This window comes from Callorhinus ursinus, unplaced genomic scaffold (assembly GCF_003265705.2).
Source record: "Callorhinus ursinus isolate GAN/ISIS: 27379988/994484 unplaced genomic scaffold, GSC_fseal_2.0 scaffold2, whole genome shotgun sequence".
In the NCBI taxonomy this organism is placed as follows: Eukaryota; Metazoa; Chordata; class Mammalia; order Carnivora; family Otariidae; genus Callorhinus; species Callorhinus ursinus.
Genome location: NW_027397064.1, coordinates 86,342,184 through 86,369,741, shown reverse-complemented (window position 1 = coordinate 86,369,741; position 27,558 = coordinate 86,342,184). Strand labels below are relative to the sequence as shown.

The following is a 27,558-nucleotide window of genomic DNA, read 5'->3' as shown; positions in this document are numbered from 1 at the left end:
ATAAACTTTATTGGTACTGTACTTAGGGAAACTCTACAAATTATATTAATTTACAATTTTAAAACAAACAATGTGCTTGTTCATATTTTGAAAAAAAATGAATATATATATTTTTCAATGTCCTGTTTGGAAACAATAAATCTCTCCTTCTGTTGTATTTTTCTAATGTGTTTTCAGATATAATCTCATTTAGTACAGACTATGAACTAAATTTTATCATAGTACTGTAAGTTTTTTTACTTTGCAAATATATTTGTTGAAATTCACAAAAATGTCACAATATTTTATTTATTGAGTACCAGTGTTTTATTCTCAATTATATAATCTATTCCCTGTGGCTTGAATGCCAACAAAATTATTTATTCTGATACAGAAATCTTCCATTAGAGAACAGCTAGTGAAAACACTCCTGTTCATTATTATAGATAGTGATTTTTTAAAAAATGTCAGAGGGGCACCTAGCTGGCTCAGTCTGTTAAGTGCGAGACTCTTGATTTTGGCTCAGGTCATGATCTCAGGGTTGGGCTCCCCACTAGGGGTGGAGCCTGTCATGAGATTCTCTCTCTCCCTCTCCCTATTCCTGTCCCCCGTCTCTCTCTTTAAAAATACATACATACATACATACATACATACATACATAAATAAGAATTTAAAAATTAAAAAAAAATTAAATGTCAGAGAGCAAATAAAGATTTGTGCATAAGAGTTTGGGTATTAATGTCTTCTAAACTATGAAAGGAGCCCAGTAATCACTTCATCATTCGTTTGTTTTAAAGCAATTATTTATTTTTTTCATGAAATTTCAGGAGTGATTTCATACTAAAATTTGGCCTCTGTTCTGTATAGGGAAAGCAACCATGAAATCTGGTCTTCATTTTGTCTCTAGATGGGCAAGTATGCCTCCCAATTGATACCTCTAATAAACTCTGCCTGATTGATGGTTGTCACCAGTCTTCAGAATTAGTGATCCCCCTTGGTTCACTATTTCTATCTCTACTGTTCTCTGCTTTGGTCTATTTGCCCAAATCCTTCAGATGAAAGCCCCGTTACATTTTCTTGAAATGTTTTTCCTAAGAAGAAAAGTATGTGAAGCTAAGGATTTTCATAGCAGAGACTAAAGTAAGAAAGTATAATACAGAAGAATATTTTTTCTAGGAAAAGAGTTCTGCTAATGTCATGGGTCATGAAGCAAAAACTAAGAAAGGACTAGCAGGTGTGGGGTTTTCCTGGCTGGCATCTCTAAAGTAAATGCCATTTGGGCAATGTGACAAGTCCACCTATGTAAACCATCTGCTAGTTCTCTCACTCCATTTCACTGCACACCATTTAGACAAGCAAAAACAAAAAAGCAAAATGCTTAGAGCCAAACAATGCAGTGCTTTTGGATGTGAAATTCTTACATTGACATAGTCCATTTGAAGTCCCCTCATTCATTTAGTTTCTGGGCTTAATTATACACTGTATATATTTGGCTGGGAATTTTTTCTCATTCTTACATTTTTGAATCAAGAACTAGATAAGACCTCCCTGAAGACATGACAAATTAAGATTCTTTGGAAGCCCTTGCTAATGTTTTGAAACCTCATTATATACCTATGTTAAAGGCATTTCTTCTGCAGTAATAAGGAGCATTTGCCTCCCCTTTTTTTAACTAGAAGCAAAAATACAAACCTTTTAATTGTTGAATTGAGAAAAGAATATGAAAAAAAATTATATATTCAAAAAGTGGCACAAATTCATTACAGTGTGACTTGCCTTGCTGTGCTTCTTTATCATACACTTTCATATGAACAACACCAGAAGTCTTATTTCTCAGGACAGTGGGGTTTCTTCCATCTCTTTTGCTGCAGGTTCCCAGCTGAGCTAAGTTTTGGTCTGCCCACCACAGTTTCTTATCTATAAAAGTGAAAAGATCTCTTCTATGAAAAAGATAATCATCTTATTAAATAATAGTAAACAGCTATTAAAGTATAATACTTTCTGATTTCTTTCATTATAGTCTCAAACTCTGTTTCTAAGGGAAACCATGAAATCATTTTTACTCTTTTAAAAATAAAAACCACAGTGATATTTTATTGTTTAAATTTTTCTCCCTCCTCACCAGAGAGTCTTGTCTTTTCTTTTTCTTAAAAAAGGGGGGGAAAAAAAGACTCACAATGTAAATATAAAAGCATATTCAAATTAATATGGAATTCATATTATATTATTTACATACTTAAACATGATCACAGTAGTTCTGTATTATATCTGTAAATGAACGGCAAAATCCAACCAAATATCCAAACAACAATTATAAACAAAAAGACTGAACTCTTTGTTTGCAATATGTAAGCTTTTAATAATTAGTACTCCCTACTACTGAATTCCTCCTAGTAACCTCTTTTATATTTTTGCACAGCTCATGCCCCTTTCTTCAAAATTTTTATAATGTAAACTGTTCAGTGTATGTGTTGAGTGCATCTATTGAATATCTCCCTTAGTAGAGACCCTGCAATGTGCCACAGATTAAAAAAAAAAAAAAAAAAATAGTCCTGACCTTAAGGAAACTGGCATGCTAGTGAAAATGATAATTTATTATTATTTTACTTCAAAATATCATACCAAAACTAGAAGGAATCTATTACCATTCTCATTTTATAGATGAAGAGTTTAAGATTCATAGAGATTAACTATTTTAATCTAATTTATATACTTGGTCTTCCTATCTCCAAAAATTGTGTTCTTTCTAAGACTGCACACTGAATGCATTAAAAATTTTAAGGAAAGGCAGTAATTCAAAATAAATTTCATAAATATAAAGGTTTTGAACAATTTAGACTTTTCAAGAAAAACATAATTAATGACAATCAGGACCACATCAATTTCTACCGAGAAGTTAAATGTTATTTAATTGTATGAACAAAACAAAATAGTCTTTCCCTTCACAGTACATTTATTCTTTTTTTTTCCCAGTTAATATTATATTTCTTTTTTAAATTTTATTTTATTATGTTATGTTAATCACCATACATTACATCATTAGTTTTTGATGTAGTGTTCCATGATTCATTGTTTGCATATAACACCCAGTGACCCAGAGGCAAAGAATCTGTACTCAGAAAACTATAGAATGCTCATGAAAGAAATTTAGGAAGACACAAAGAAATGGAAAAATGTTCCATGCTCATGGATTGGAAGAACAAATATTGTGAAGATGTCAATGCAACCTAGAGCAATCTACACATTTAAAGCAATCCCTATTAAAATACCATCCACTTTTTTCAAAGAAATGGAACAAATAATCCTAAAATTTGTATGGAACCAGAAAAGACCCTGAATCGCCAGAGGAATGTTGAAAAAGAAAAGCAAAGTTGGAGGCATCACAATTCCAGACTTCCAACTCTATTACAAAGCTGTCATCATCAGGACAGTATGGTACTGGCACAAAAACAGACACATAGATCAATGGAACAGAATAGAGGGCCCAGAAATGGACCCTCAAGTCTATGGTCAACTAATCTTCGACAAAGCAGGAAAGAATGTCCAATGGTTAAAAGACAGTCCCTTCAACAAATGGTGTTGGGAAAATTGGACAGCCACATGCAGAAGAATGAAACTGGACCATTTCCTTACACCAAACACAAAAATAGACTCAAAACGGTTCACAGGACATTTATTCTTATTCAAATCCTAAGATATTTTGACTGAACCAAAGCCTAGTTTCAGATATTGCAAGAAGAATAGTAATACAGTAATAATTACAAGAAGGATAGTAATGAACAATAATCATCTTTTACTGAATTTGATTTTGTGCAATGCACAATTCTAAACACTGCAGATAGATTAATTCATTTAATCTTCACAACAATTCTATAACGTAGGTACTACTATTATTAAATCATCTTATAGAAGAACACTGAGACAAAGTGAGGTTAAGTAGTTTTCCTCAGGTCATACAATAAGTAGTAGCCCCAGATTCTAGAACAAGCCCTGATTTTAGAGCCCATGGTGTTAATTTAACCTCTAGTGTCCCCTTCCATTGATGGATGGAGTTTAGTCTTCTCTCTCTTGATTTTATATATATATAAAAGCATAGTGGGAGTGCTAATAAAGGTTAAAAATAGGATAATTAAGTGAAGATATTTTTATATGTAAATCACCTATGACCACCATGTCCCCAAACCCTTGCCCTGAGTTTACAGAGGGTTAACAACTGATAGAAATCTCAATTAAATACATAACCATAGCTCTTTTTAAAAATACTCAGCGAAGAGGTTTGGAATATGAAGTCTGGTGCCCTGCAATAATGTTATCTTCATTCTGGTATTTGGGAGACCCAAAATCTGACCCCTACATCCAATCTAAAGCAAAATCTGCAAGTCACAGTGTCCAATGCTATGCAGAGCTCCCAGTGAGGAACCCTGTCTCCAGAAAGATACCAAGTAAAAAGATTTTTATTTTCATGAAGGAAGAGGAAACCCATGATAGACACCCAGTTTTCCTTTGTTATACATTATGGGAAACCAAGAATCTCCAGTCCACTGAAAAAAGCCAGTAGAGTAAAAAGTAAACACTAAGATAGACATAAAGACACATAAACATAATTCAGAAAATATCTTTAAAAATTATCAAAGATAGTCAAGTACATGTCTTGTTCTAGAAAAATTAAAGATGCTGTAACAAGGAACAATGAAAGACAAACTCTCAGAACATTAAAAAATACGTGGTTGAGAAAATCTTCCATAATACAGAAGAAAAGGGCAAACAGATAACATGATAAAAAAAGAAAGATAAGTTGACAACTAGTCTAAAAAGTCGCATAGTCAGCAACACCAATCTGACTAGGAATCATTGGATACTCCACTGCTATACATTTACAGGAAAAAAAAAAATCAGCCTGTTTTAAATAAAAATGTCCTTAACTGAACAGTAAAAAGTATTAATTTTATTAAATCTTGATCCTTCAGTACATGTCTTTTTAATATTCTGTGTGGTAAAATGGGAAGTGTGCATAAAGCATTTCTGCTGCATGCTAAATTATAATTGTCTGGAAGAAATTTATTTATGAGATTGCTTAAGCTGCAAGAAAAATTAGGTACTTTTTTTTTCTTTAAGTTTTTATTTAAATTCCAGTCGGTTAATATACACTGTAGTATTAGTTTCAAATGTAGAACTGAGTGATTCATCACTTACATACAACACCTAGTGCTCATCACTACATGTGCCCTCCTTAATACCCATCACCCATTTTACCCATTCTTCCACCCACCACCCTCCAGTAATCCTCAGTTTACTCTCTATAGTTAAGAGTCTGTTTCCTGGTTTACCTCTCTTTCTTTTTTTTAAATTTTCCTTTCTTTCTTTCTTTTTTTGAAAATTAGCTACTTTTTCATAGACTACCATTCTTTACTTGAAAGAACAAGTGACAGACAATCTATGCTTATTCAGACCCAGGTATTTGGTAGATATTTCTCAAAAATGAATGAAATGGAGAAGAGAGTTGGAGGACTGACAATACCCAACTTCAAGATTTACTATAAAGCTACAGTAATTAAGACAGTGTGGTGTTGGTAGAAGAATAGACGAACAGATCAATGGAACAGAACAGAGAGCCCAGAAATATACCCCTATAAATATAGTCATCTGATTTTTGACAAAGGAGCAAAGGTAATACAATGGAGCAAAGACAGCCTCTTAAACAAATGGTACTGGAACAGCTGGGTGTCTGCATACAAAAGAATGAATCTAGATACAGACCTTATACATTTCACAAAAATTAACTCAAAATGGAACATGAACCTAAATGTAAAATGCAAAACTATAAGACTCTCAAAAGATAACAGGAGAAACCTAGATGCCTTTGGATAAGGTGATGCCTTTTTAGTTACAACATCAAAGACATACCCCATGAAATAAATAATTGATAAAATGGACTCATTAAAATTACAACTTCTCTGCAAAAGAAAATATCAATACTTAGAAGACAAGCCACAGACATGGAGAAAATATTTATAAAAGGTACATCTGATAAAGGACCGTTATCAAAAATATACAAAGAACCCTTAAAATTCAACAATAATGAAATGAATAACCCAATTTTAAAAATGGACCAAAGACGTTGACACTTCATTAAAGAAGATATGCGGATGGAAAACATGCAGATGAAAAGATGCTCCACATCTTATGTCATCAGAGAAATGCAAAGTAACCTAACAATGAGATACCACTAGACACCTATTAAAATAGCTAAAATTCAGAACACTGACAACACCAAATACCAGTGGGAATGTGAAGCAATAAGAACTCTCATATACTGCTGACTGAGAATGTAAAATGGTACAGCTATTTTGGAAGAAAATTTCGTGGTTTCTTACAAAATTGAAAAAACTCTTACCATGTGATCCAGCAATCTACTCTTTGGTATTTAAAGAGTTAAAGTCTTATGTCTACACAAAAAACTTACACAGATTTTTACAGATTTATTCATAATTGCAAAAACTAGACTTGAGTAGGAAAAAGAAATGAAATGGAATGAAATGAAATGAAATGAAATGAAATGAAAAGAAACTCTATCCTTAACCACTAGAAGGCAGTCAACCTATGTCAGACTCCATGTTGCTTACCCAAAAGTCGCTGTCCTCCCTATCGACTTTGCTAAAGAAGAATAATTTCCACAGGCAACATTCAAAATGCCAAGCACATTGTTTTGCAGCCTCCTGCTCATAGAGGTGGCCATGTAACTTAATCTAGATTGCAGTTTCAGGGCTGGAGGAGCTTCTAGAAATAACATAAAACCATGCCCTGTCTATGTAAAAAGTCTCTGAGGATAACCAATTGGATTCTGATGGGGCAGTACAGAGTTGTCAAATAAATGGGAGAAGAGGCAGAACAGAAAGAACCATGTCCTTGAGGACCATGACCAAAGAAACTTGCGCCCAGGAAAGACTATAAAGACTCGGATAACAGGCATCTCATCAGTGACCAGCATGAAACTAGGACCATGGATAGACTAGAAAAACTATTTTAGGTTGTTTCAGTCCTCTAAAACCATACCGTTCATCAATCCTAATTCTTGCTCAAGAGTCTTCAAATTTCCTGATTATATACTGCCTCAAATTTAAAATTCCTTACCAGGTTTTTAAATGATGATATAATCTGAATTGATTCCACCTACTAAGATGTCTTTCTAATTTCTTTCTAGTACATGCATTTTGCCCACTCTTATCACCTCACAATACTCATTTATTCATTCATTTTTCAACTAATATTGAGCATCTATTATATTCATAAAGTACTATGTAGATACTGGGAAAATGAAACACAATGTCTGCCTTTATAGATCCTATGTTCTAGTGATGGAGAAAGAAATACATAAACAAACAGGAAAGAAACAACTTTAATCCCCGCAAATCAACAGCAAAAAATAAATGAATAACCTGACTGAAAATGAACAAAGGGCTTGAATAAACATTTTTCTAAAGAAGACATGCAAATGGCCCACATGTATATGAAAAGATGCTCAACATCACCAATCATCAAGGAAATGCAAATCAAAACCAGAATGAAATAACACCTCACGCTTGAGAAGATGGTTATAATTAAAAAAAAAAAAAGATAACAATGCTAACAAGGTTATAGAAAAACTGGAACCCTTGCACACCTGCTGCTGGGAAAATAAAATGGCAGAGACACTGCAGAAAATAGTATGGAGGTTCCTCAAAAAATTAAAAATAGAACTATCACATGACCTAGCAATCCCACACATCTGAGTATATATTCAAAGAAACTGACGTCAGGATATCAAAGAGATATTAACACTCTAATGTTAATTACAACATAATTCATAATAGCAAAGATATAGAAACAACCTAAATGTCTATTAAAGGATGAATGGTTAAAGAAAATGTGATACAGACATACAATGGAGTATTACTCAGCCTTAATAATGAAGGAAATATTCTGGTAGAGAATGTTGATAATGGGAAGGCTATCAATGTAAGGATATAGGCGGTACATAGGAAATCTCAGTATTTTCTTCTCAATTTTACTGTGAACCTAAGACTGCTCTAACGAAATTAAGTCTTTAAAAAAAAAAAAAAGGAGATTTTGCCATATACAGCAACATGGATGAATCTTGAGGACATCACACTAAGTAAAATCAGCCAGTCATAGAAGGACAAATACTTCATGATTCTACTTATATGAGGTATCTAAGCTAGTCAAACTCAGAAACAGAATAGAATGGTGTTGCCAGGGGTTGGGGAGAGAAGGAAATGGGGAGTTGCCTTTCAACAGCAAAAAATAAATGAACAAAAAATAAATAACTAAACAGGTAAAAAGTTTCAGTTATACAAAAGGGGTAAATTCTAGAGATCTGCTGTACAACATTGTGCCAATAGTTAACAATAGTGCATTGCACACTTAAAAATGTGTGAGGAGGATGGACCTCATGTTAAGTGTTCTTATCACAATTTAAAAAAAAATTAGGAAAGAAAATAACTAAAAACTTCTATTAGTGCTATGAAGAATAGGCACAGTTCCATTTTTTACTTATCCTGGTTCCCCCACCTTCGTGTGCACTTAATTCCACTATAGTCACCCTTCATTGCACAAGTAGAACCCACCCTCAGTGAAGTATTTCAGACTAGCATATCCCACATCTACTCTTCCTTCTCACTGATGCTAAGCTGTCTACAGACAGAATCACATGGCTTCATATTTAATTGTTGCTTTTCCCTTTCTTTTCACTTGTACTAATTTTGACTTTTTATCCAGAGATGAAAGCTCTTGAGAACAAGGATCTGTCTTGTACTTCTTTATATTCTTCACAGTGCTTTGCATTCTTTTGAACTGAGCATGATGTAGAAGTTTCCTAAATATATGCAAAATGATTAGGGAAATAAATATCCCTAAAAATATCTCCCATAACAAATCGTAACTCAGAAAAGATTTAAATAAAGCCATCTCTCCCATTCCTTGTTGGTATTATCTTTTTAAAAATATCTTTTTAAATGTACTTTTCAAGGATCTCTCTAACACAAAGGACTTTGATTTTTACTATGCATTACGTAGAATCACAGGTGTTTCTCTCACTTTTTCTTTCTCACATTGTTATTGACTTGAATATACTAGAATCTTCAGAAATTACCAAAATGCAAAGACTGCTTGCTTAACTTGATGTCAGTCATTATGGATATCTCTACTCCACCGTTATGGGTTAAATTGTTTCTCCCAAAATTCATACGTTGAAGTCTTAACTCCCAGGACTTCAGAATGTAACTGTTTTTAGAGATAGGGACTTTAAAGAGGTAATTAGGTTAAAATGAAGTCATTAAGACAGGTCCTAATCCAATATGACTAATGTCCTTATAAGAAGAGAAAACTAGAAGCAAAGTAATGTATAGAATTGTTGAATTGTTATATTGTACACCTGAGACTAATATAACCCTGTATGTTAATTATACCAGTATCCAAAAAAGAAAGACAGAGAGAGAGGGAGGAAGAGAGAGAAAAGCAGGACCGAGATGCACACACACCGGGGAGACTCAGGGAGGAGAAGACACCAATCTACAAGTCACAGAGAGAGGCCTCAGTAGATACCAAGCGTGCTGACACCTTGATCTCAAGATTTCAAGCTCCAGAAGAGTGAGAAAGCAAATTTCTGTTAAGCCACCCCGTCTGTGAGACTTTGTTATGTAGCCCTAGCAAATGGATACATTTACTAATAGACCTGTTAAAGGAATTTATGAAATTCAAGAATTAACATAAACAACAAATATAAATTGATTCTGCCATACAGTCTCTAAAATCTTCATTCAAAAGAGAGAGAGAGAAGAAGAGGAGAGGAGAGGAGAGACAAGGGAAATAAATTTATTGAAATGTGCTAAGTTTCCGGCCTTTGGTAGGCTCTGAACATAAGCGAATATGACTGTCTCATTTAATCATCATAAATGAGACGTGATGTGTTAATACACCTCCTGTTGATAAAGATGAGTAAACAGAAGGTCAAAAGGTGACCTTCTCCAAGGTCACACAGCAGAAGCATGGTGGGAACTCTCAGCCGGTATTAACTGAATTTCAATGCGCTTTCCACTGCATAGCTCTGTGCATAAAAAGGTATACCCACTAGACCTAGTAAAACTAGACCCTGCAATACAGAATTACTTAATAAATATAAAGTTTGGTCCCAAATTAAAAACAGTTGAAATTATGTTTCAGTTATTATATTTCAAAATTACAATTATGAAGTTTTAAAGTGTTAATAACACCTGACTTCTTAAAATGTATCAAAATTGATAGCTTATTTTTTTAAATATTCAGAATATATACTTTATTGAACTATACCAAAACTATTGAGATCCATATTTAAAAATTATATTTCCTCAAAAACTAGCCCTTTATATTTAAAATATAAAATATAACATTGTGGCCAGTTACCTCTGAATTACAGATAAAGGACAATTAATTTTTGTAAAGTATGTCCTAAAAAATACCTACACAAAAAATGTTCATTTATATGAAATTCAAGTTTAACTGGGTATCCTATATTTTATCTGTCAATTCTATTATCCCTATTCTCTTCTGAAACCCCAAAATTTACAAGAAAGCAATGAAAAAGGCAGAAGCCTATAAAGACAAGGAGGTCTTTATAAAGAAAAAAAAAAGATCATGGCTAAAAAATTGTAGTAGGTTAAAAGATTATAATTGGTGGCTGACTTTATTTTTTTTAAAGATTTTATTTATTTATTTGACAGAGAGAAACAGCCAGAGAGAGAACACAAGCAGGGGGAGTGGGAGAGAGAGAAGCAGGCTTCCTGCAGAGCAGGGAGCCCGATGCGGGGCTCGATCCCAGGACCCTGGGATCATGACCTGAGCTGAAGGCAGACGCTTAACGACTGAGCCACCCAGGCGCCCCTGGTGGCTGACTTTATAGATAAAATGAAAATCTAGACCTGCAAAGGGGAAGAGGCCAGATGCAAGCTACTCTGCACAGCAGAACTTCAGAATAGGTCAGAAACTGGGAACCTTCAGGCCTCTGAAGATAGGGAGTTAGATGCCATTGAAAAAAAAAAAAAAAAGATGATTGGTTTAGTCTCTTTAAGAAGGAGTTCGAACCAGATGTACACAGCCAAGAGGGTGCTGCTCTTTAAGCCTGGTCAAAGAGTCAGAGAAATGCCCTCAGGAGAGGATGACTGAGGACCCTGAAAATAGGTTCTCAAATTAGAGGGTAAAATAGAATCACATGGACCTCCATTCAGTCATCGGAGGTAAAAACCAGGCAGTCATCTTTTTGTCCCTCACCTCCTCCACAGTCTCACCCAAGGGCCCGCCAGTCTGAGTAAGCTCAGTTAATTCTTTACGCTTATTATCTCAGGGATGTTTTATTTCCTCTCCATTCCCAATGAAACTGCTGAGCTCGAGGCCTCAGCACCTGTCATTCTCTCATTGCTAAGGAAACACTAGCGTGATCTTTCCAAAATGCAAATAGGAGCGTATCCCTCCTCCAGTGCTTAAAACTCTCCAATGGCTTTCCCCAGCCAACCCCCTAAGCAGGGTACAAAGGCCACCCATGATTTGAAGCCTGCTGAATTTTCCATCACCAGATCTATCAATGCCCCCAGCGCTCCACGTTCCAGGAGTAATGAATTGCACTCCACTTTCAGTTATCCCAGGGTGGATTAGCCATGTTATGGCAGAAACAGGGACAGAAATAATCAAAAGGCAGCTTATTTGTAAAGAAAAATAATTAAAACTACTGTGAATAAGAGAAATGCCTACACATCGGGATGAGTCTATCATTTCCAATTCTACAGGAGCCATTACATTTTTGCATTGTATCTACTGCAAATCAGAAACGCCCCTCCACCTGGACCATCAGAGCTGGGTATGTTTGCTTACAGCAGCATCTGTCAGCCTGTTAGCTGCTCCTCGGTGCAGGAGCGGCTCTCTGTAGTCTGTCTGAAACCTATGCAAAAATCTGTTCCTTAAGGCTGTGATGGACCTAGATGTCCCTTTGCTCTGCTAAGACTTGGTTTTTGTTGTTTTTTCTTACACAGAGAATTTGGAAAAGGACAGCGAAGGTGGGAGGGAGAGCACTGCAGAACAAAGCCCAGAATTCTGGGTTGAAGCCTTTGTGACCTTGAACTGACAGTTATGGCCCTAAACTCTCGATTCATTGTTATATGGAGAGCATTGCCTCATTGAGAGCTGAGGGGGCAGTCTGAGGTTATAGGGAGAAAAACTTGAGAATGGCAGGTAATTTAATTTCCAAGTGGATAGCTTCACTGGGTTGCCAGTGAACTAGTATTCCTGCAATGATGGAGAGAATGACAGTGAGAGGGAGGAATTAGCTGACAAAGACAAAGCAGCTCCAAATAACTGCTTGCTGGGGTGTTTAGAAAATAGAAAACGTAGAGTTTATTCAGTGAAAATTGATGTTACCCAAGATAGCTTTCCTTAGAAACAGGGAGTGGAGAAACAGCAGTAGGAGGCTCAGATAACAGAGCAGACTATTTGAACATTTTAATTACATACATTTGTATTAAATAGTCATCCTGTATCACAGTTGTGTTTAATTGTGCCTGAACTATGTTCTACCTGTGTCCTCCTTCCATTTTCCATTATCCCAGTTAATAGGTTAATAAATTGTTGATAGAATATATACTTTTCCAAAATGATGGTTCCCAAACATCTCTATGCTTGTTTGCATTTGCCCTCAGTTTACTTCCTTACCTCCACTGCTATATCCACCTCTACTCCCATTATCTGAATAATGGGCACATTTTCAGACTCAGTTAAAGTGATACCTCTGTTTGGAAGCTTTGATTGCCCTCAAAAGGTAAAGTGGTTCACCAGATTCTTTGTGTTCTGTGATTTGTGTATGATTATATTGTAACATTCATAATCCCATAACACTTTTTTAATTTACATGTATGTCTCCTTATTTAAAAGGTAAGATTCTTCAGGGCAGGAATTCTGTCTTATTAACTCTCGTCCTCCATACATATGCCAATGCCAGTCACATGGATGGTTTTCAAGGCTGTAGTAGGTAAGAGAATGTGATTTGGACTCATACATACCTGTTCTTTGATGCCTGGCTGTGACACGTACTCTCTGCTTGATCCTGAGAAACTTACTTGGACCCTTAATATTGGTCTCCCCATGTATAAAATGAGAAAAATTGTACCACACTCACATAATATATAAAGTATTAGCTAAGTGATTGAAATGGTAAAGACAATAATTGGTAGCTTATTGAATAAACAAATGAATGAGTCAACAGAAAATCTGAAACATATACGTGAATATACTGATTCTATTACATAAACAAGAAAAATACTTTTACTAATCATCAGTAGGAATGTGTGTGGAATTACTTTTTCAAAATGATGGATGGATTTGCATTATGTTTCTATGATTTTATACTCCTTCTCTTGTAGCTAAAGAAGGGTAGTGTGCCACCCCAATAATGTGCCCCCCCCTTTGTGATAAGGATTATTTTGACCCAATTATTTTGAGAAAAAGCAGACACAGGAGAAGCTCTGAAAACAGCATAAGTTACCCTTTTGTAAGGGACATTTATATTAGAAAGGAGGCCTGTACCATGAAGAGAGCTAATACTAGAGATCACTTGTTTACTGGAGAAACTTTCTGTTTGGCAGGGCAATCTTTGTTTACCAAGCATTTCCCCTTCTCACCTTCCCATTAATTGCCTTCTCCCCTTTGAAGTCCCAGACCCCTGTCCCTTTCCTTAGCTAAGGATGATATATAAGCCTCAATTATCTGGCTGCCTTTCCAGTCTTCTATCTTTTGGGGGCTTCTGTACACACATACAAATTATTTTTTTTCTCCCATTAATTTCCCCTTTATTACAGGGGGCTCTCAGCCAAGAATCTACAAGAGTAAATGGAAAATCATGTTTTATTCTCTATACTAGTCATAAACATTAGCATGGAGGTTGGTTGAAACTAGTAGCGTAATTCTTGACAGTAGAAAAGAATTATGCTATTTGCCTGTAGGGATCACTCCAAAGGTGATCATCAAGTCCAAGTTGTACACAAGATGACTGATTAGGGTAGGAAAAATAAAATATTAGAACTTCCATTTATAATTGTAATTGTAAACAGGTGAGATTATCAGTGTTCAAGGGAAGCAACTTAATTCTTTGTTTGATATTTACTTATACATTGTTTAAGTGAAAGGTTTAAGAGAATCACTTTCCCTTTTCCCTTGCTTAAGAAAGGTCTAAAGAGGGGGCGCCTGGGTGGCTCAGATGGTTAAGCATCTGCCTTCGGCTCAGGTCATGATCCCGGGGTCCTGGGATCGAGTCCCACATCGGGCTCCCTGCTCCTTGGGAGCCTGCTTCTCCCTCTGCTTCTCTCTCTTTCTCTCCCTCTGTCTCTCATGAATAAATAAATAAAATCTTTAAAAAAAAAAAAAAAAAGAAAGGTCTAAAGAGGGTTAAGTTAGGTGATGGCTTTCCTCTTTTGGACTGAGTTGTGTGCCCCCAAAATTCATATACTGAATCCTTAACCCCCAATGTGACTGCATTTGGAGATAGGGTATTTAAAGAGGTAACTAAGGTTCATGAGGTCATAAGGGTGGGGTCCTAACCCAATTGGACTGGTTTCAGTTTAAGAAGAGACACCATGGGTGTGAACACAGAATAAAGATGACAAGGCAGACATCTGCAAGCCAAGAGGGCCTGAGGAGAAACAAAACCTGTTGACTCCTTGATCTTGGAATTCCAGTCTCTAGACTTGTGAGAAAATAAATTTCTACTGTTTAAGTTACTCAGTCTATAGTCTTTTGTTATGGCAGCCTTAGCTGACTAATACACTACCCCATATCTACTAGTTTGTTAAAAGCATCCTGGAGAAGTTATTAAAAAGAGTCTGAGACATTTTGAAGAACTAGTTGAGAAGCACAACTGAGAGAAAATTCACCCTAAATTGAAAGCAGATCTGAACTTTACCTCTAAAATACATTCCATTTACCTATATCCACATTCTTTTTAAGTCCTCCATTCCTTCCACTTCCACTGGTACCACACTAGTCCAAGCTATCACAGTCTGTCACCTGAACTCCTATAACAGCCTCCTGAAGTTTTCCAACTTCTATTCTTGCTTCTCTCATAGCCAGTCTTCACACACTATCAAATAATATTTTAAAAACACATCCAGATTATAAAACTCCTGCTTAACCCTTCAACTGGATATTAGAATAAACTCCTCAGTCTTTACCATATTGGGTACATTCCTTGGGATCTCTCCCTGTGGCCCTCCTCTCCTCTGGAACGAAGCTCCTGCCACTCTAGCCACGTTAACCACAACAGGCCAAGCACTGTTTGCCCTTAAGGCCTTTGTATTTGCTATTTTCTCTGCCCAGAAAGTTCTTCCTTGGAAATTTTCACAAGGCTAGATCTTTCTTGCCATTCCAGTGTAAGTCCAAATAGCACCTCTTGGGGCGCCTGGGTGGCTCAGTCGTTAAGCATCTGCCTTGGGCCCAGGTCATGGTCCCAGAGTCCTAGGATCGAGCCCTGCATCGGCCTCCCTGCTCAGTGGGAAGCCTGCTTCTCTGTCTCCCACTCCCTCTGCTTGTGTTCCCTCCCTCACTGTGTCTCTCTCTGTCAAATAAATAAATAAAATCTTAAAAAACCAAAACAAAACAAATAGCACCTCTTTGGCAAAAACCTCCCGGAAACTCTATTCTGTTTTCCAAACAGAGATAACCAGAATGAAACTCTCTGTTCCTGGTAATCAAATACCATATAAAAGAGTATCCAGGAAGAATTAATCTCAGTAGATCTTGTTCTAAATATATTTTTATTATTATGTGCAGGTCTTGGTTTTTAGTTTTTGGAAGAAGTCTGAAAGATGGGAAGGCTTAGAAGATAACAATCATAATGTAGGAGGGTCTGAGAACCATGCCATTCTGCATGAAATTAAAACAAACAAACAAACAAACAAAAACAAAATAAAACAAAACAAAACAAAGAAACTAGGTGTCTTACCAGATAGTTCAAGTGAGGAGAGAGAGCAGGGAAAAATAGTACTACTGCTTTCATCAACTGACAAAATGCTTATGAGAACAAAAGAAGATGAATAGTAAGGCCTTAAAAATTTCTAAACAATTTTACTCAAAAATGCTACATCGAAAATCGTACCCTAAGCTCAGCAAATAACTACTTATTAGGATAGTTATCACAATATCTATAATTTCAAGAAAAAAAAAGAACTTTAAAACTTAACTATTTATATATGTGATTATTTAAATAAAATATCATATAAGTATACAGTAGAATATTATGTAAACATTAAAATGACATTGTAGAAACACTTATTGATTGAGAAAGCAATGTTTAAGACAAATTAAAAGTGAAAGGAAATTTATACATAATTAAAATATATATGTCATAAATTTTAACTCAAGCTTTAAACAAAAGCTTTATAACAAAAAATTTTGATATTTTGAAAATGTTACTATTTTTGTCCATTTTTAAAATAATTTACTGTATTAGCATTCATCTTATATAACTTCAACTTCAATTACAATTGATTTAAGTCGTATTTATAGTGTGCTTCTTGAACAAAGTTTTTTTCTTTTATATATGAGAATTAACTAGCATTTTATCCTGGTTTAAACAGACAGTATATTATAAGGTTCCATTATTTTAAAAATTGCTTCAAATGGTTGTTCTAAATTGGGTAATTTGCTGTTCTGTCCTTATTATTAAACTACGAATGCTGTTGTTGCAGTTACTGCACAATTCTTGATACTGCCAAATTAATACGATAAAATTCACTGATCTAGAAGTATATGTGTGGGTATAAGTATAAATAAACTACTGGGGAAAAGGTTAAATAATAGATAGTCACAAATGATCTTTGGTGATCCTATTTGACATGTTCTTGCCCTTCCCAAATAATTTAATGTATCTGTTCACTTGAAAATAAAAAAACATGTAAAACCTCTATATTATAGCACAAGTCAGGGGAAAAAGTTGCCCATTTAAATAATCAGTTAACAAAATAGTACGTCATTGCAGCTCAATACTCTCAATTGAGTTGAATGAGATATCTGCCAGCTGGAGCATACCCTTGAATCAGAAAATAAAAATAAAATCGTTTTATAAAGAGAGCATCATTCTACAATTCTTTATTTTATAGTTCATTAAATCACAAGTGTCATATTTTAAATATAAATTATAAAATAAAGAAGAATGCATGTGCCCTTTATAAGGAAACCCAGAATGAGCGTCCTTATGTGATCACTTCATTGTGCCCTCATTTTCATACCAAGAAATCTACTAGATAAGTACTCTATGTTTGACAGAGATCACAATATAATGTTCCTGAAAAAGGAATATAACTCTGAATTTGCAAATAATACATTTCTCTTTATATTTGGAATTTTTTAAAAAATGGTCACTTATTGATACAAATTTTTATGAAGAAAGATGATCTGGAGATGTGATTTTTGTCATTCTACACCAAGTAATCTCCAGCTTTGATTAGATTTCTTACAACCAGAATTCCCTACAACAAATTTGGATGGCACAATATCATAAGGAAAAATTCATACACACACACACACACACACACACACACACACACTATACACACACGAATGCTTAGATGTAATTTGTATGGAAATGATTTGGAGATATATTAACTATTTCAAAAAAAGAAAAATATGTTTCAAGGGGGCTGTTCAGATAAATTTTTAAATAATAGAACACGGTTAAATAATTTTGGAATTTTACTGACAGTGTATGTTATGCCTACATTCTATAACTATAAAGCTTTTATGTATTTTGTCCATCCATAGAAATACAAGAAATATTCCAGCTTAAGAGGTCTTCAATATGTTTGCCACCATTAAATGCAATCTTGGTGATGACAAGGTCAAATAATCCTTTAAAAAAAAAGAAAAATGTTTTCTTCTAAATTGTATTTGTAGTAATCCCTACCATGACACATGTATTATTTTTGTATTTGCTATTGCACAAACTAAAGAGTCCTCTTGTAAATGTTTCTGGGTCACCTACCTGTCCTGCTAAATCTCACCACATCTTTTAGGTAAAGCTCTTACCTCTATTCTAAGATTATAGTCTTTTATCATCCCACACTTAATTTCATTTGGAGTCAATTCAGGGCAAAATAATCTTATCACTGGCCTTTTGAATACTGTCCATCTTTGATGCATCTACATTATAAGCTACGTAGAACAATTTTACATACAATTTAAAAACCTAAAAGCATCATATTTTTAAACGGTGCACCGATTTATGTCCTTTCATTTTTTTTCCTATGCAACACAGGATATTCCTTGAATGGTTATGTTTAAATATGGAGCAGTATTAATTAGAATTAAATTGATGAGGACATTTATTTCAACTTTGTAATGCTTAATATTCTCTCCACATTATATGAGATTGTGCTGATGTTAATTATGGAAAGGGGGGAAAAAACAGAAATTTAAGCATATTGATGCCCAGGTACATTTTTTTAATTTACCTAAATCTAGGTATATATGGCCCCGGAAAATCCTTTGTGATTAAATGCCATCTATCTAAGTATAATTTGAGTTGAAAAGAATCGCCAAATAGCAAAAAGGGCTCAAGTTTGATAGTTCAACTTCAGTTTAAGTGAATAGTATTCACTGGAACATAATATGATTCCAAGTTGTTTGTTACATTTCAACATGGGATAATACCTACAGAATATTGGCAGACTTGTGGAATGACCTCTTTGGTTCTCTTGATTCATTTTCAAGATTCATTACATTATTGTTGTAATTACATTAACTCAAAAATCTATTATAAATCTAAAACATGTCATGTCTTTTTGTACTCTACACACCTTTTTTTTTTTCTTTTTAAATGAAAGAGGAGACACGGGGCAACATAAAACAATTATGTCTCTACTCAAAGAAAATATGCATTTTCAAATTTGTTCTTTTTTTAATGCCACAAACATGAACAATGTAAATTTATTTTTCCTGAAAAAAATGATTCCAAGAAAGTTAACCTTTAATAGTTTATAAAGGGGAGATAATCACTATTTAATGCTTTTAAGTATGGTAAAGCTGAGATGATTTAATTATACCATTTATGTTAATGAGACCATTCTCTGATCACTAATTATAATCTGGTTACAAAAATAGTACTATGATGTACTTCACAACTGTAGTATTTATCCATTCTGTTAGGTAATTAGCATTAAGAACAGCAACATATTTGAACACAGCAATTTAAGGTGACAAAAATTGCTGGAATAGGATCATATATAGTCCTTTGGAGATTTCTTGTAGTACTTTTAATGTAAATTTTGATGGGCTATTAGTTTTCATTAATGGTAGTTTAAGTACTTAGAGAAGACAACTATGTACTATACTTAGTGCTGGGCAAACTGCCTGGATATATTTCATATATTACTGTTACTTTAATGAATAGTGTTATGGCAATTAGAAGACTGATGGCTTAGAAAATTTAGGTGGATATATTTGAAGTTCTTTGCATTAAGTGACATTGGTTGGTGTATACTAAAAAGTATCTTATCCCTTTTTGAAAAGTATGATTTGAAAGGAGGATTACTTTAAATATATAGCATAATTATAGTGCATTTAAAATAAACTGGTTTCTAGATATCAAATTACAGATAGAGATGCAATATAAGTGTAACGATTAAATCACTGGATCTTTTGCTGAAAAGTAGACGTAAACCCAATTTTTAAGTAAATAGAGTATCTTTTGAATCTTTTTAAGTGATATGTTGTTTGTTCAGCTTTTGACTACTTGTATTTTTAAGTAGAACACACTTACGCAATTCCGGTATAAACATGACAATAAGAATCACGTAAATATCTAATATAAGTGCACTGATGATCATTAGTATATCTAAGAGAATTAACATTTTCTCAATAACTGGGGTCATTTTTCTGAACTGTTTTAAAGACTCTTAATTAAAAGAACCATTTTCAAGCATTATATTCCATCTTCATGAATGCTTTCTACTGAGTAATCTTTCATAAATATATGATCTGGTGTGTAGAGATCATTTTCTCAAAAAAAGTCAATTTTTTTTAAATAAGTTAATATTCTTTCTAAATCCAGGTATTTTTAACTGACATAATACAATTGCATAAAGATATAAATCATTAAAGCTTTTAATTTTAAAACAATTGAAATAAAGCAACAAAGAGTTCCTCAAAGTTAAGTGTTCTAAATAACTATAATTATTTTCTTCATATGATTGATTTTGTTTTTTTTAATTTCTACAAACCATAACGGCTTGAAATAATCGTATTTACTAGAAATCTCTCTTCTTTCTTATTAAAATACATAATTATTAATAGTAATATTGTATGTAATAAATTGGAAATAAAGCAAAACTCATGGGGCAGAAGTAACTCCATCATCATTAAGAATTTCATAAACATGAAAGCTAAAATCTTTAGAGAAGTAAAGTTATTGTAGATTACAACTTCTAGCTCATACTATAAGCATAAGTTAACTATGTATTCTATTTTAGTAGACTACTTTAGTGGCAGCACATGAAATATCAAGCATTTTCTAAGCAAAGTAAAACTTTCATGGAGGGGAAAAATGAATCAAATGGTTATAGCATTAAAAAAAATAGATTCTCCATCTAAAAGTAAGTGTTCAAAAATATGCTCAAATAGTCAATTTCCACTTCCTGTTCTTTCTTCCTTACATGTTCTTCCCCCACATACCTGAACGACTCACTCCCTCACTTCCTTCAGATTTTTGCTCAACTGTCATTTTTCAGTGAAAATTGCCATGACCTCTCTACTTAAAATTGTAATTTTTCTGGCTCCTTCCTTTCAACTCAACTCTACACTCCTTATTCTTTTTATTTTTTTTTAAGATTTTATTTATTTATTTGACAGAGAGAAACACAGCGAGAGAGGGAACACAAGCAGAGGGAGTAGGAGAGGGAGAAGCAGGCTCCCCGCTGAGCAGGGAGCCCGATGCGGGGCTCCATCCCAGGATCCTGGGATCACGACCTGAGCTGAAGGCAGATGCCCAACAACTGAGCCACCCAGGTGCCCTACACTCCTTATTCGTATGCCTGGCTGAATTTTCTCCATTAGTACCTTCCATCAGCTGACAAACTTTATTTCACTTGTGTATTTGCTTTTACACTTGTTTTCTCCCACTGCGAATATCAACCCCTTAATGATGGATTCGTTACCTGCTGTAAACTCTTGTATTCCTAGCACCTAAATTAGAGCCTGGCTCATAATAGTCACTTGCTAAATTGTTGAATGAGTAAACAAATCAAAATTGGGACAAATAAATTGCTATCTGCATTATCATACACAATATGTAAGACTAAGATGCATATAAATGTAAAAGACAAAAATCCAGGCTCTTTTTCAACAAGTTACATTTAAAAGAAAGAAAACAGAAGGACTCTTTTTGATCTAGGTTTCTCAGCCTCAGCACTACTGGTATTTTGAACCAACGAGTTCCTTGTTAGGTTAAGACTCCACTGTGCCATTTAAGATGCATACCAGTATCACTGTGTTACACCCACTAGAAGGGGACCAGTGACCTCTCCACCCAGCAGTTGTGACCATCTAAAATGTCTTCAGACATTTCCAAATGTTGCCCAATGGACAAAATTGCCTTGGGTTGAGAATAACTTGGGCAATGAGAAGAGCTCTAACTTCGGAGTTAGAATTATGTTCAAGTCCCAGCTTAGACCTTGGACAATGCACATTGTTTCCAGCAATAACACTGCAGTCACAGTACATTCTTTTTTCATGGTTACTGTGTCTATTAGCACTAATTTAGAGAGTAGGTGCTATGTAAATAATAGTTATTGAGATAAACAGGGCAGCATAATGGATAAAAATACGTTTTAAAAATATATCTAAATTTGTGTTTTTAACTAAAGAAATGGATACATGTGATAAAAACTGGAGCAGTCTCTATAGACTTTTTGAACCTAACTATTTTTAATTAACAATATATTTTGGCTAATAGTTCAAACTAATATACAGATTTACCTCATATTTAATAGCTGCAATATATTTCACTGTACAGATATTTCATGATTCATTTGGCTAGTCATTTATAATAGATATACAGATATTTTCCCTTGACTTTTCTAATCACAAGTATAACTTCAAAGTATGTTCTTGCATACATTTCAGTGCATATACATCTTAGTGTAACTATGTCTAGAAGAAATTCCTAGAAGAATCACAGGCTTTAAAGTCTAACAATCATGGACTAGAAAGCTTGCTACACTATTTATTAACTATGTAACCCTGAGTGATTAATTTAGGCTGGCTGGGCCTCTACTGGGACCTCTGGAATAAGCAGTGTTAATGATACCTGTCTCAGGAGATTGCTGTGAGAATTACTTGAGGTAAGATTTGTAACCTAAATACTGGAATGCTTTATTTATTTAGACTGTCAATTACTATTATTAAAGAGAATAATGCTGTTAAGCCCAGCTGTGAGAGACTATCCTTAAGAGCCTAAACCATTCCAAACACTCAAGTTTTTGTTTCATTTTGGAAATCTTTTATTTGTGTGTGTTTATGAGTATTTTATTTTCTTCTTCCATTAAGCTGTTTAAGTTTCTTTGAGAACAAACACAACCCAATATAACCCTTCTTTTCTTGCATTTCTGTATGCATATGTATATACAATAAATGTCAGAAATAACTGACTATATTTTATGTTTATCTTATTACTCATTTTTCCCTTTTCAATTTAAATCATTATATTATAAAATATTTTCTTTTAAAGTTTATTTCAATACATATTTAAATTCTACATTAAATTTATGGTTGTGATCATTCTGCATAAACACGCATACTTTAAAAATACATTTTGATTGCTGTGGCAGATGTTTTTGCATGTAGATGGTCATTGTTTTATTTATTCATACATTCTATCACTACTTATTGAAAGGTACTCAGTGTAAAGCATCTTACTGTGTGTCATGAATGATGCATATATGAATAAAATGTCCCAAATTATGGAGAAGTGAGACAGATTCACACATTAGAAAAGACAAAAAATATTCCACTACATTAGGAAAATACAAAGGGGTCCAGAGGAGAGAAAAATCTCAAATTACAATGAGGTAAAGTTGAGGTAGGACTTGAAGAGCAGCATTTCATTAGGGTAGCTGATAAATATGGAATGTAGTCAAGGAACAAGAAATAGCAAGACAAATAGAAATAAATAGGGCATAATCAGATACAGGGGAAGTTTGCTTGGATGTATCACACCTGACCTATGGGAAACGGGTAGAGGTGGATCACATGAAAAATCAAGTTATGGCTAGGAATGTTCTTCCTGATAGTGGAAACAGAACTTAACTTGAGTCAGGATCTCAGGTGAGTCCCAGAGGAGTGAATGTTCACAGATCTCACATTGACCCTAACTTTCTTTTTTTAGAAGGCGGGACTAATACTGCTTTGGGTTTTAACACATCTTACTGACTCTAGGTTCCTTTATCCATAAGGTGAAACTAATAATGTCCTGACAAACAACTTTTGGTGAATGATAAGGAATTAAGTTGTGAGTGCTTTTCAGCCCCTGAAATGTTACGTCTAAGTAGGGGGTGCCACAGCTGGTCTGAACATAGCAGGTCTTGATAGTTTGGAGACTGGAGATTCAGAGAGTGAAAAAAGGTTAAGGGGCCCATTCAGTAGCCCAAACAAAAAGTTGTTAAGAATCTAGCTAGACTGTGAAAGAAAAACCAACAGACCAAACAAAAAAACAAATAAACGGGCAGAGCTATCAATTATAAAAGAAGACTGTCAATCCAAGGGGCAGAGAAAGACATAGATAGAGGATTAAAAGAAAATAGAAAAGGAAGGGAGGGGAAAATTCCACAAGAAGCATGGACTTAATTGAAACTAAGTTTCAGCCTTTTTCACATGCAGAGGGAGATAAATATTTAGCAAGTTTTGATTTAAAAACAAAACAAACAAAAGCTGCGTTTGACAACACTTAGACTTGCATTGTACAAAATAGGAAATGACTCCTTAAGGTGGATTATTAAAGTTAAGAACTTGTAAGTTATCAGACCCATTGCCTTGTCATAAGAAGACAGCATATAGTAGTATCCTTCTAGACTAAATTTTATTTTGAATCTGTGAATGTTCAGTCTAAGGATTGTAGCAAGACTAAATGCACCACACTCACAGCCTGTCACGTGCCATTATTTATAATATCCCTTAGATGCCATGACAACCTGACATAATAATTTATTTCAGGAGGTAAAGTAGAAAAAAAAAGGGCTTTTGATGATTCCCGCATGCCAAGTTTACTGGGTTGTTTATTGTATATATTTTTTTCACATTCTTATCATTATTTATAAGGCATATTATTTATCTGAGGAAATTCCTGACAAGTATGCAAACTAAGTGCTAGATATGCTTTATTTTTAATAAACCCTAACATCAGTCATTACACCAAGTACTATTTTGCTGAAAAGAACAAAGAGACATATTTTTAAAAAACCTGAGAAATCAGTCAAGAAAGTATAAGTGTTAGTGTAGGTAAAGACTAATTTTTTGCCATTAGCTTAGCATTTCTTTCAGTCAGCAGAAAGACAGACAATTGTAACTGCTTTGTTGTAGAAATTCTCCTGGGAACACTGGAAACATCTAATCCCCCAAAATATTAACACTGTATTCATTCTTAAGCAAATAAATATGACCTTCTCTGATACTCAGATGCTTCTGGAAGCATTTTAATCTGTCAGCCTTGACTCTCCCATGACAAACTATCCAAATGCTAGGAATCTTCATAGCAGCTATTATGACAACCTCAGATCTGTGAAGTGAGCCTATGAAAAGTATAATCAAATGTCCTTAGGAATTATATTTGTTAGAGCCTTCCAAGGGCTCCCTAAAGAACAAATGATTCATTTATTTTTTTAACACTGACTTAAAACAAATGTGTGCATAACCAAATCAAGAGAAGTGAAAAGCCAACTTTCTACTCATTAAAGGGCAGAGTTTAAAAAAAATAAATAAAATAAAATAAATGAAGGGCAGAGTTTGTTTTTGATAGGAGACTGAAAATGCACATGAAACACGCCTTTTTTTCCTCCTTTATTGATCCTAACAGTAGCCCAAATTCAATATCCTTCTAATATTTACATATTAAGCCTATTCTTGAAACAGATCAATAGTATAATATATTTAAACTGTGATTGAGAACAGAAAAAATCAGCTGAGAGAGTTTAAGTATTCATAGAAAATGCATAATTAAAATTTTTTTTTACCTTTACCTGTGACTCAAACTTTCTCTTTTTAAAGAGAAGTTAGCCAAGTTTTGCAAGTGGTTCTAAGATTAGATGGGTATTGGAGATAGCTACTTAGATATTTATAAAAAGTACAAACCTATTCTAAGACAAATAATCTAAGCAATTCTATGTTGTAAACATCTACTGAGTTCTCAACTAAAAGTCAAAATAGAATAATTTTGCCTAACTACTAGAATAGATTCCTATGAACTCTGATTAGCATAATTTCACAAGTGAACATTATTTTTATTCAGTTTTTGTTGTCTCTCTACTTAGCCATTTTTTATATAAGTAAGAGTACTAAGCCATTTTATGCATAAACATTGACATTGTAGAGGCCCAGAGAAGGCTGACCTAAGATGGGCCACTTGGGCATAAAGATTATTTTGAGTTAAAAGCAATCAAAGCCCAGCAAATGCAGGAAAATCTCTTTGTCTCCTACACAACTACCTAAATTTACATTGGATAGGAGAGCCTGTAACAGGAAGAGAACTGTTAACAGAGACTCCCCTTTACCTAAAAAACTTATCCGCAGTAACAGAGCAACTTGGTTTTTCTAAAGATCTTTCTCCTTCTTGCTAATGAGCTTTCTCCCCTTTGTATCCTTAGGCCCCTACCCTTCTCCTGAGCTTGTATAAGCTCCATGTTGATTCACTGTCTTTGGAATTTCACGTGTGTAATTCCTCGTCCGGACACCTATTAAATTTGATTTTCTCCTGTTAATCTGTCTCATGTCAATTTGATTCTAAGTCCAGCTAGAAGGACCATAGGGCAGAGGAAGTTCTTTCTCTCAGACAACATTCAAGAACATGTCATGTTAACTTTGGAATTCTTACCTGTAAATACCATCATAAAGACAATTTCCAAAGGTCATATAGCACCAGAAAACAAAACAAAAATTAGATACACAATTGAATCTCAATGAGACTAACTGCATATTCAGTGGAGTAGCAAAGAACAATGAATAAATAGCTCATAAGTTGTGAGTGTGGGGTGAAATTTTAAATTCAATCTTATACCCCCTGTAGTGCCCAGAACTCAAATTCTTGCCCGAGAAAAGCTTGACAAATTACTACATGACACATTTTAATGGACTATATCAAGATCAGCCTGTGATTAAAGAAGATGCTGACCATTAAATCCACAAGTGCCAAGGATTTTCTCTATAGACACACAGATTTCTTCAAGTTTGTTTAAGTAATTCCCATACCTTCACTTCTATTTTGAATCTATGGTCCATTTGCCCCAGATCCTCCCTGCCCCACCCAAAAAATATAAATACAGGTAAGTCACCATCCTACTATTTCTTGAATTCCATCTTAATTTTCTTCAAATACCAGTAAGTCTGTTTCAGCCAGTTCATTTGTTTAATTTGTGTCTTTCCTCTCAGGACCATTAATTGATTTTTCTAACTCTCTCTTCAGTGTGAACACAATATATACACTCTGCTCTCAAACTGCATATGCTGACAGTGAAAAGGAATACTGTGTTAAATATAATCCATAAATAGCTCACAAGCCCTAATTTTAGTCAATAGTTTCAACCTCTTCCTCCTTTTCACAAAGACACTTAAAATTGAACGGCAACTTGATGAACTTAAATTTACCTCTGTCTCCTGCAGGCATTAATGATCAGGAAAATGCCAAAAGTTATGAGGAAAGCTGAACAAAAACAAACAAAAAAGCTCTGTATCTAGGTAATCAATAGTCAAATATAGCATAGCTGACTGTACCCTATTTTACAGCACAAACAACTTAAAAATCATGTAAGAAAATGTTCTAGAATATTGTTATTTCATGAAATTGAAGTATATTATTTATAAAAGAAAAATCCCATAAAAAGAGTGGCTAAATACCGAGAAAAATATCTAAGACAAAAAATTGGTAGGTACAATTTTAGAGCTACCAGCTATTGTATTTGAAAGCAGAAACTATTGTTTTTGCTGGCTCTGATAGTTTGAGAAAGACAATTGATAAGATCTTTTTTTTTTTTTTAATGGGGAAGAATTCGATGTTTAAAGTTATAGGCTAGTTTCAGTTGAACTGAAATAAGATGTGGACCTCACATTCATACTTTCTTCATCTCTGTATACCTCAGGCAGAATGCAAGGTCTGGTCAAACAAGACCACAAAAGCTTGGTGGAACATCATATGTCCTGTCCTGTGGGAGAGAGACCCCTTCTCCTTTGTAAACTATGCCAGCTCTACCAGGTGATTGATTGACTGATTGATTGATTGATTTTACCTAGTCTCCTCTACTGGTATAGTTGGGC

General features: G+C 34.3%; 1 protein-coding gene across 1 annotated transcript in view; it reads right to left on the bottom strand.

Annotated features, from left to right (window-relative positions):
- LRP1B (LDL receptor related protein 1B) overlaps positions 1 to 27,558 on the bottom strand; it is a 1,894,461-nt gene that overhangs the window by 535,076 nt on the left and 1,331,827 nt on the right. Inside the window, exon 33 of the mRNA XM_073905704.1 lies at positions 1,752 to 1,896. Coding sequence (XP_073761805.1) covers positions 1,752 to 1,896 — 145 coding nt within the window. The remainder of the gene's footprint in view (positions 1 to 1,751; positions 1,897 to 27,558) is intronic.